General features: G+C 58.5%; 1 protein-coding gene across 4 annotated transcripts; it reads right to left on the bottom strand.

Annotated features, from left to right (window-relative positions):
• Nucleotides 1-88: 88 nt before the first annotated feature.
• PPP1R1B (protein phosphatase 1 regulatory inhibitor subunit 1B) lies at nt 89-8,856 on the bottom strand. Of its 4 annotated transcripts, none has more exons than XM_017648573.3 (8): nt 8,770-8,856; nt 8,261-8,447; nt 6,564-6,624; nt 6,230-6,252; nt 5,741-5,816; nt 2,369-2,572; nt 994-1,113; nt 89-906 (listed from the first exon to the last, which is right to left on the bottom strand). In XM_017648573.3, exons 2-8 carry the CDS (start codon nt 8,339-8,341, stop codon nt 857-859), a joined length of 615 nt encoding a protein of 204 aa, XP_017504062.1. In that variant the 5' UTR covers nt 8,342-8,447; nt 8,770-8,856; the 3' UTR covers nt 89-856. The 4 variants fall into 4 exon arrangements, with proteins under 4 accessions (XP_017504062.1, XP_017504063.1, XP_017504064.1 ...); XM_017648574.3 differs by lacking the exon at nt 8,770-8,856 and adding an exon at nt 8,608-8,762; XM_017648575.3 differs by lacking the exon at nt 8,770-8,856 and adding an exon at nt 8,620-8,762.
• Nucleotides 8,857-10,136: the final 1,280 nt, after the last annotated feature.

The following is a 10,136-nucleotide window of genomic DNA, read 5'->3' as shown; positions in this document are numbered from 1 at the left end:
ACCCTTGGATGACCACCAACCAGGTCTTCTACATAGGGAAACCCGTTACCACCTCCCCCTCTTTTCCCCTGAAAGCAGTCTCAGCACAACTATTTACAAAGATTTATTACAGCACAGAGCGGTTCAGGCCTGGAGTCAGAGAAGAGGGGAAGGGGGCAGAGCAGCTGGAGCACCAGGAGAACCTGGGCTCCTCCACCATGTGCCCCGCTAAGGACATATACTAGGTGGCATTCCTGGCATCAAAGCACAAACAAAACGCAACACAGCAGCCTCTGCCTGACCATCGTCCAGGCACCCAGGCTGGGGAGCAGGAGTGATAAAGGGGAAGATTTCCGAAATGTTAAGGCTGTGGAGAAGGATTCCTGAATCCTGGGCCCTGGCAGGAGCCAGTGAGAGCGGAGGTAACTTGGAATCCCCCATGGGGAAGGGGATGGAGAAGGATCTAAGGGCACCTGCAGATTCTCAGTACCCCCTTTCCCCAGATCTTAGGGTCCTGCCCTGTGGGTTTCCTGTGCCCAGGGGAGAGGGTCTGGGGAGTAGAATTTGAAGGAGGAAACTTTGTCTCCTGTTTATACTGGCTTTTCCAAAGCAAGCTTTCTCAAATCCCACTTCCCACTGGGTGAAAGGGGGAATGGCTGGCAGGGGTAGGCATCAGGCAGCAAGTGCCCAGGGAATCCGGGCATCAGCCAAAGGTGGGCAAACAAGCAAACACAGATCAGCCTTAGTCTTCTAGAAGTCAGAAGCCACAGCCCTAGCGAGTGAGGGGAAGGGTACAAAATAAGGTGGGGACAGAGTGGGTTTCTGGGGAACAGCGATGCCCCCTCCACTTCCATCTGGGAGATGCAGGGCTGGATGCCTAAGTGCCAGGCTCAGGGTGGGCAGGACCCTGTGGCACCTCTTGGAGCTCTGCAAGAGAAGCAGAGGGACTCAGGGCCTGGCCATGCCCACCCAGACCCCAGCTCCACCTCCCCATCCCTTACAGCCAACCCTCACCAGTTAGTGCCCGGTCTTCCACTTGGTCCTCAGAGCTTCCATCTCTCTGGGGCTTATCCAGAGGGGGTGGATGCTCCCAGGGCCCCTCCAGACCCTGCCCACAAGCTGTCTTTTGCCCAGCTGGAGACAGGAAAGAAGGTATCAACACACAGGCTCTGAGTACCCATTTGGCTGTCCTGGAGCATGAGCTGAGTCTCTCTGATGGCTGAGGCTGAGATTTCTAAGGGCATAGTGGTACAGTGGAGAGAGCACTGGACTAAGCCAGTTCTCCCAGCAACTAGCCATTTACTTAGATACGTTAGTTGTTACCTCTCTGAGGGGAATGGTAAGTGAGGAATTGTGTAGATTGCCTTAAATAAGATTATAGTTAATACTCTGCCCAGCCCAGTGCTGCACTCAGGAGCTGCCTGAGGACTGGTGGCAATTGATATTGCTCCTTGGTAGTCTTGCCACTTGCTTGACCCACTGCTGTTTTTCCTGAGATAACAGTCTCCCCTTCACCTGTCGTGGGGGTCTCAGTTGGAGCTTTTCCTCCATAGCTGATACCTCCACTGCCAGAGATGAAGAGAGGAGGCGCATACCATTTTATTTGGGTACAAGGGCAGGGGTGGTCAATTGTTTAATGTGCACTGGAAGGGATAGATGTGGCACAGCCTTCCATGACCAGACATGGAATAAACAGCCATTGGAGGGGCTGAGATCTTCCTGCCTAGGAATTCCCTGGGCCTTGGGACTCTCTGTGGAAATATTTGCGTCTGAGACCTCTAGCTTTGAGGCCTTCTGTGTAGGCCTCCCTGGCCCCTCTCTTCCCAGGCAGCTGGTGTTGGAGGCATAGAGGATCAGGTTGGTTCTTGAATCCTAGATTTCTCCGTCTAGACACTAGAGGGCACCCTCTCACCTCCAGCCTATGAAATAAAAAAGGGGGGAGAAAGAGCCATAGGGTCCTGGAAAGGGCTTATTATCCAGCCTTCTGCCTCCCAGCACATCTTACTTTCAGAAATGCAGGTATGGGAGTATTGGACACTCTTAGACCTCAATCCCTTCATCTCCTTGCACCCCTTCCTTCACTGCCATGGATGGGAAGTCCTTCCTTAGATCTAGCCTAAAACCTAATGTGACCTTGCTTTAATTCTTAGGGAAGAGGAATTATTAGGAAAAAGTTGATCAGGAGAGGGGCTGAGTCAGATAGGAGCAGCGCAGGTGTCAGGTAAGGTGAGTGTGAGGCATCCTATGGAGGAAGAGAATGGGAGTCCCTTGAGTGACTATAGTTCCTGAGAAACTGTGAGCTGGGTGGGGGGGTGTCCCGGGACACTCAAGGAGGACCCCATCCAACCCATGGCAGAGGGACCCAGGCTGCACAGCCCTTTCAGCTTACCAAACCCCCTGCTGCCCTTCAGGACTTCAGCCTGGCTGTCCTCCTCCTCCTCCTCCTCCTCTTCATCATCATAGTCCTCCTCCTCGTCTTCCCTCGGGTAGCCCAGCTCCCGCAGCTCCCCCAGCTCATCCTCTTCCTCCGAGGCCTGGTTCTCGTTCAGGTTGCTGATGGACTGCAGGTGAGACTCGGCAATGCGCTGCACGGCTGGCACAGGGGGACCCAGGAAGGCAAGAGTGAGCCAGGCCCAGGAAGCAGCCCATGGAGCTGGAGAGGTATGTGGCTCAGCCCCCAGCCCCTTTCCCATGGGCCTGGGGCAAGCTATACCCCTCAGGATTCTAGTTTAAAGGCCCAAAGCTGCAGGTCAGCCTGCTGGGGGCCAGACCAGGGCAGAGGCAGCAGGGGGTAGACTCGATTGTGTTTGGCTCTTAAGCTGTCCAAAGATGCTGGCCTGGGAGGCTGGCACCAGGCAGTTCCCCCACACCACAGGGTGCCAAACTGGACAAGACCAGGCTGGCACAGGAGCAGTTTAACATTCCCTGGCTGGGAAGCTTGCTTCTCTGAGGATCCAGTACTGGAGACAGTGTCCACCAGCTATATCCCTGGGCAGAGGTCACAGGGCCTATGGGCCAGGACCTGGGGGATTTGTCCCTTTCAGTTTCTGGGGGAGTGCCCAGCCTGCTTAGGGTTCACCCACATCCTGTCTGCCCAGTGCTGGACTTGGTCCCCATCCCCTGGCCCTACTGCATTATAGATGCCACTCCACAGACCTCTGCCCAGGCTCTGAGAGGTAGGAACAATACTGATGCTGAGGACGAACTAGTCTGCAGCCAGTGAAGCCTGTGCCTGGGGATGTGATGTGCTCAGGTACTGCCCCCACAATCTTGACCCACATCCCCAAGCTTCCAGCTCCCTCTGTGCTGGCCTAGAAAGCAGCAAACACCCCCACCCCCACCCCCACCCCACCAAGGCCTGCTGGAATAGGACTTCGGAAGGAACAGTGTGGGCAGCTGGAGAGAAGTTTCCAAAAGATCGAAAGGATCGGGGGTTAGGAGAAAGGAGCCAGGGCTTCGGGGATTCTGGAGAGTAGAAGGGGTGGAGGAGACCCTGTGAAGAGTGGCTGGGCAGAGGCAGCCGAGGGACCAGGAGGTGGTAGGATTTTAGAGCCTTTAAGTCACTAAACCCACAACCCACAGACAAGATGCTGACAAGCTAGGGGCTGGGGCTGCTGCAGCTCCTTCTTGATCAGCAGGCAGCCCCTCCCCTCAGAAACCCAGAGGGTAGATCCAGGCTGGAAACCTCCTTGCAGTGAGTAGGGTACCGCGCTCCTGCCAACCCAGGGACAGGCACAGAGGGAGCATTGTGTGTGCCCGCTGCCCCACCCCGCCCTGTGCTCCCAGCCCGGTGCCTCCTGCTGGCTCTGGGCAAGCTACCCAGGCAATAAAACCGCAATAAATTGCCGTGCCCTGGCCTTGGGGACACGGCAAAGCTTCACCTGAAGCCAAGTGTGAGAGCTCAGCCTTGGAGAACTCCCTCAAAGCCAAGACTCAGTGTTGCCCACCCTCCCCTGGGGCTTCTCCCCCTACAAACCCCCACCCCTGGGGTGCTTTCCCCTGCCTAGAAGGGGGCCAAAGCCTTCAAAACAGTGCCCTCCAGGCATAGAAGGGTACTTTGGGGGTTTGGGGGCATGGAGAAGAGGAGGTGACAGTTTGAACAGCCACCCCCTCCCCCAGTGGGGAGAAGGAGAGTTCAGTTCATGAGCCACAGTGACAATAATAGGTGTGCGCAGCGCCTGTGCCGGCTCCCCGTGGGCCTCGCGTGCCTCGCCCCGCCTTGCCTCGTGCCTCTCAGGGCTCTCTGGGGTCTCCCCCTTGCCCTCCCAGCTGTCTCCTTCTCTGCCTCATTCCCTGGGGCCCTGAACTGCCCTTCATCCAAGTCCCCTTTTTAAGCTCCAAGGTGCCCAGCACAGACCCCAGACTGCCCACCCCTCTCCTGGCCTCTTTCCACTGCCCTGCCTCTCCCCACTTAGACCCTCCTAAGTCACAGCCCAAAGGGGCAGGGGGGATGGGGGCACATATCTGGCCATGGCACCCTGGTCCTATCCTCTTCACCCCAGCCCTCTGCACCATGTGCACAATCAAGAGTCCAAGGGACAGTTCCCCCTGCTCACATCTACTTGGCCCTCCCCAGCCCAGGGTGGGGAGGAGGGAGATTTCTTATATTCTACCCTGAGAAGATGCCACCTCTTCCCTGATACCTGCTTTGGGGGCTGACCTTCCCCACATCCCTACAGAGGGAAGTACTGCCAGTTGCTGAACCCACTGCCTGCTTGCTGTCCCTTTGTCTTCCAGTCCTGGGGGAAAAGAAAACATCCCTGCCCTCCTCTCCTGCCAGCTTCTCCTCTCTGCTCCCAACCCTGGCAGGCAGGCTGACAGGTGCACCTGTTGACCTTGGCCAGTGCTGAAAACTCATTATACCCACCCCCAGGGGAGCTCTCAGCATATACTTTCAGTCTCCCTCCCTCCTGCCATGGGGAGGGGGGCCCAGCCAGGCAGGAAGAGTCTCCAGCATCCCGTGCCTTAGGAAGGAAGAGACCCTCCCTACATCCATGTTCCTCACCTGCTCCTCCGGGTCTCTCTCAACTCTTGTTTTGAAGCCATGTTTCCAGACTGGCCCTCAAGACCTGTGATTTCACACCTCCCCAGCGCACACCTTTTTCCCTCTTCCTGAAATGCCCTGCCTGCCTGTTGAATTCCTATTCATCCTTCTGATCCAGGCTTAAACATCTTCTTCATCGGAACTCACCCTGACCGTTTGAGGCAAAGGTTCCAGGAAGGTAGGGGCCAAATCTCACTTCTCTTATTTTGCCCAAGGCCCTCCAGTGAGGCCTGGCATACAGTAGGTGCTCGAGAAGTGTGTGCTATAGGAATGACTAGCCTTTTAATATAGAAAGAAGCAGCAGGAAGGAGACGCATCCAGAGTGCCCCCCATGTGCATGCTATGCCAGTGGGAGAGGAGAGCAGGGCTGCAGCCTGGAGGAGGTGTGCTGTGGGGAGCGGGGAAGGGGGCCACACACTCGCAGAGAGGAGGCGCACAGCCGGGTCTCTTTATGTTGGAGCCTACTTATTATTTTAGGCCAGCCACCTCTTTTCTTTCAACCCCACAACTTGATGTTAAGGCCACAGCCACTCTTGTCAGCCTCTTGCTCTTTCTTTACAAGGCCAAATTCAGGAAGAACTGGTCTGTAGGTAGGGGCAAGGGTACACAGGCCGATTCCTCCCCACTAACAAAAACTCAACATTTCACCTCCCTCCCCCAGCGAGAGCCCTGTTCCAGAGGCTAAGGGGACAGCCAGACCAGGTGGGGGGATAGTACCTTTAAGTGAAGGGGGCGTGTAGGCACAGGGGTTGGGTCTCTTCGACTTGAGGTGGTGCCCCTCTCCTGAAGCTCTCTGCAGGGTGAGGGCCAGGTTAAATGGGCTTACCAGAGGCTTTCCCCCCACCCTCCCTCCCTTCCATCTCACCCATGGCACCCCAGGCCCAGCTGCTGTAACCTCTCCCATGGGTCCAAGTGCTGCTGCCCCTCAGGTCCTGCCCCATTGTTGTGGGAAGGCCTCCATAACCATGGCCCGGCTCAGGGCAGGACCTGGGTACTGGAGGCCCAGCCACAGTCTAAGCAGAGGAGAGAAGGCCAGAGAAGGATCTGCTGGTGGCATCCTGGCACCAGGCTCTCCCACTGAAGTGCCGATTGATATGCTAATGTGACCTCCCGGGTGGCCCCCTGTGTAGGTTGGGAAGGAAGCCCATCCACCCCACCACAAAGGGCTCCAGCACCCCTCCTTCCAGTTGCCCCCCCAAAACTCACCTGGTGGGGGGAGGCCTCCTCCTCTGAGGGAGGTCACCAATGAACCAAGGGAGGCAGAAGGGATAAGAGCGGAGCGATGGGGGAAGAGAGAAAGAGAATCAAATTACTTTCCCCAAAGTTTCAATCTTTAGGGAAAGGGAAAGGGTGCCCTTTCCTTCCTGATGTTGGGAGATGCTTGGTCAGTAACTGAACCCAGCAGAATCAAGATCCCAGACCTTACCCACCCTCCTCCACCCATCTTCTGCTCAGTCTCCTACCCATGGGACTTTGGCAGGGGCCAAGAAGGCATCAGAGTTAGGCTGGGACCAGGGCTGGTGGGCAGAGAGGGGCCAACCTGGAGAGGAGTGCTCTGAGAGCCGGAACAGCATGGCAGGGGTTGGTCTCCGGCGCCGGATCTAAGGAGGTGGAGAAAGAGGTGGGGGAGGGGGCTGGACAGACACCTGCAGCACCCCCCCCCCATCTCCCCAGGCAGCAGGGAACAAGCAGGGCTTTGGAGTCCCCAGGGAACCTTTGAATCAAAGACTGTCATAGCTGGAAGGAACTCTATAGCTCACCCTACCCCCTCATTTGACGGAGGTGAAAACACGAGGCTGGAGGAGGTTCAGCAGAGAGCCCAAGGCCACACAGCAGGCCAAGGCAGAGAAAGGATGAGAAAAGTCCATCTCTGACTCCCTGCCCGTGCCCATCCTGCTCCATAGCTTACTCCAGAGTGGGCATCACCCTTTCTATCCTCCCCCACCAAGGCCCTTCGTCTGCTTTTGAAGACGTCAGACCTCAGGAGCCGAAGCTGGCTACAGAAGATGACCCATGGGATATGGCACCCATGCAACCCTGCCCACCGGAGGTCAGCTCAAGGGGTCCAAAGAAACCAGATCCAGCTGCAGTGGAAGGCTGAGCCGCAGCCCCGCAGGCACCGCCGACCTCACTCGGCAGTTTAGGTGTGGAGCAGAGCCCCAGGCCCCCAGGGGCCTGGTCTGGGCCCTTCCGGCAGTCCCTCTCAGGCTGTGCAACTCTTACCCAGGCCTCTTAAAAACAAAGTTGCCCTCCTTGGTACATGAGCCAAGCTGAACGCTGAGGTGGTAGTCGGGGGGGAGACACTGAGCACTCCCAGGAACTGACCCCCACCCCCAGCTTGGCAGTCAGCCCAGATGTCGGTTAATTAGGTCCCCTCTGAACTCCAGGGAAATGCAGGAAGAGAACCAGATGAAATTAAGCTGAAACTGCCACCTCCCCCTGCCAAACTCCCAACTCTGCCCTCCAGACCAAAAGCGGCTTAGGCCTAGGGCCCAAGCCACCCCCTCTTTCTCTCCCTCCAAAATGATTCGGCCCTATTCTCACTGCTCTGTGGGGTGCCAGTTTCTTCTCAGCAACAAGTGAACACAGGCAGGCTGCTGGGGGCAGAGCTCTCTTCCTCCCTCCATCCCACCCCAACCTTTGCAAGCCTCCAGCCCCCAGAAAGCTCTCCAGGGCACTCAGCAGTTCTGTGTGAAGGGGTCTGGCTTCCGTGATGACTGGTCACGCACTCCCTATTGGAATCTGTCTAGGGCCTGACAGCAGAAGAGGGTCGGAACAAGGTTCAGGGGACTCCATCCGTGGCCAACAGGGTGGGACTGGAGAAGGGCAGAGCGGCGGGGCAACCGAGGTGTAGCCTGCTCCTGTAAAGGCTCAGCGTCCGCTGTTCCTCGCTTCTGACTGGCGCGGTGGTCCCAGTGGTAGCCTCGGGAAGGAGGACACTGTGTAGGGTCCAGAGGACGGTCCCCCCTTCCCGGAGGACCCGGAATGGCCTGCCCCTGACGCTCGCTGCCAGGAATTCTCCGCCCCGGGATCAGGACGCGGGTCCCAGGGAAAAAGTTGCTCGAGTCTCCAGCGAACTTCACGGGCTGCCGCCGCACCCCGGCTGTGTCCGAGGGGGCCAGACGCTCTCCTTTGCCCCCCATCCCCCAGGCCAGTGGGGACCGGCAGCGCGCCACAGCTCAGAGGAGCCCGGGAGTGTGTTGGGGCGCTGCCGGGGGTGGGGCGCGGCCCCCTTACCATCTCCACCTGACGGGGGTCGAGCTGGCTGGGGGGCGCGGGCACGGAGAACTGGATCTTCTTGCGGTCCTTGGGGTCCATGGCGGGCGATCTGGTCGGCGGGGCTGGGGACGCGCGACTCGGGGTCCCGGGCTGCGGTCCCAGCTCGGCTCCCCCGCGCTGCTCGGGGCGCCGCGGCAACAGCGGGCTGTGTGTGGCGAGGAGGAGGAGGGCTGTTCACGCACAGATAAAAATACCGCGCTCGGCGAGGGGGGGCGCGCGAGCCGGGAGGAGGGATCGGCCGCTGCCCGGCGAGGTCGGAGCGTCCCGGCTCTCGGCTGCGCTGGCCCGCGCCCTCGCGCCCGCACCCTCGGACTCGCCCGCTGTCTAGGTGCCTCTGCCTGTCCCCGCTTCCCAGGCTGAGGGTCTCTGTGTGTCTGCTCTGTCTCTCCGCCCTCCCTCTATCGCCCTCTCTTCCTCTTTGTGTGTTTCTCTCTGTCTCTGGCTCTCTCCGTCCCTCCTGGTCTTACCCTCTGGCTCCGGCCTTGGGGTCCCCAGCCCGTCCCCATGGCCTGGGACTGGCGCCCTGGGGCTTGGTGGGCGGGCTTAGGAGAAAGTGGCCAATGAGCGCCGAGAACAGTGTTCTCCCTGGGGCCGGGAGGAGGGTGGGGAAAGTGAGCCAGGACTAGGAGCGGGCTGGGGGCCCCCTACCGTCTCCCCAGAACTTGAAGCTGCATTATTGATGGAGTCCAGCAGGGAGGATAATGGCGGGAGGCCGAGGGGAGAGGGGCAGCGTCGGGGGGGAGGGGGTGGCACTCTGGCATTCACCCTTTCCTGACCTATGTACTTGGAGTTTCACCAGCAGGCTTGTAAGGTCGTGGAGAGAGTACCACCAGCATGTCACGCTGTGAATGGGGGTGTCCTAGAGAGCCAGTGAGCGTGAGAGAGCCGGTTGTGTGTGGGAGGACACTTGTCAGTCATCATGGCAGGGAGTGAGTGAGTGCAGGGCCCTGTGGTGCCTGCAGCTAAAGAGTGTGTGTGTGTGTGGGGGGGTCGGTGTGGCATGAGTGTGTGAGAGACTATGTGAGTAAGTGTGTCAGAGTGTCAAGGATGCGGGTGTGAGTGGCAGGGTGTGGGAAGACTATGTGTGTGCGGGGGAGGGTGTAGGTGTGGGGGAGGATGTCAGAGGCTGTCAAGGTGATGGGCTGGCATGTGCCAGCTTGCAGGGGGGTGGGAATACTGCATCCGCAGCTCTAGCCTGTGCAGTAGAGGGGGATGTGGTTGTGAGAGCACTCCTGGGGGTAGGTGTACCCTGGATGCACGTGTCTCCTGCCTTTTCTTCCCAGGTTTAGTGGGGGGCAGGGAGAGGGAGACAGAGCCAGCCCCAGAGGGACAGAGTTGGGGGGCTGACTGTACCAGTACACGTGCCATCACGTGTGAGTTTGGTGCATTCTGAAACAGAGCTGGGGGAGAGGTATGTGTGCTCATTTCTGAGGTGTGAGCCTCTCTCCCTGCAGAGGTATCTGTGTGTCTCTGCAAGGAGGAAAGGGGAGGAGCTGGCCCTGTGAGTTGGAGTGTCCCTGTTTATCTGTCCAGCCCCTGGATATCTTTGCAGGAGCTGGTGTTTCTCTCTGCAGGCTTGGGGGTGAGGGTCTGAATGCCTCTCTGTAGCGCTGAGAGGGTGCCTGTGTAGACGTGTACATGTGAGTGTGTCTTCCTGGGGCTCTGTTTGTGTTGGCTGTGCTCTCCTGGTCACGCTCAGGCCTGGAACAGTCAGGAACCCTCCCCACCTTCTCCAACAACTTTTCCACTCCCAGTCCCAGCATGCTGGGTCCCTGGCGGAGCAAGGTCCAGTGAGCAAGGCCAGGGGAGTCTTGTGAAAATGGGGTCAGAGACA

The sequence above is a fragment of the Manis javanica genome, chromosome 4 (assembly GCF_040802235.1).
Source record: "Manis javanica isolate MJ-LG chromosome 4, MJ_LKY, whole genome shotgun sequence".
In the NCBI taxonomy this organism is placed as follows: Eukaryota; Metazoa; Chordata; class Mammalia; order Pholidota; family Manidae; genus Manis; species Manis javanica.
The sequence above is the reverse complement of the archived record's forward strand: the minus strand, read 5'-3'. Positions and strand labels throughout refer to the sequence as shown.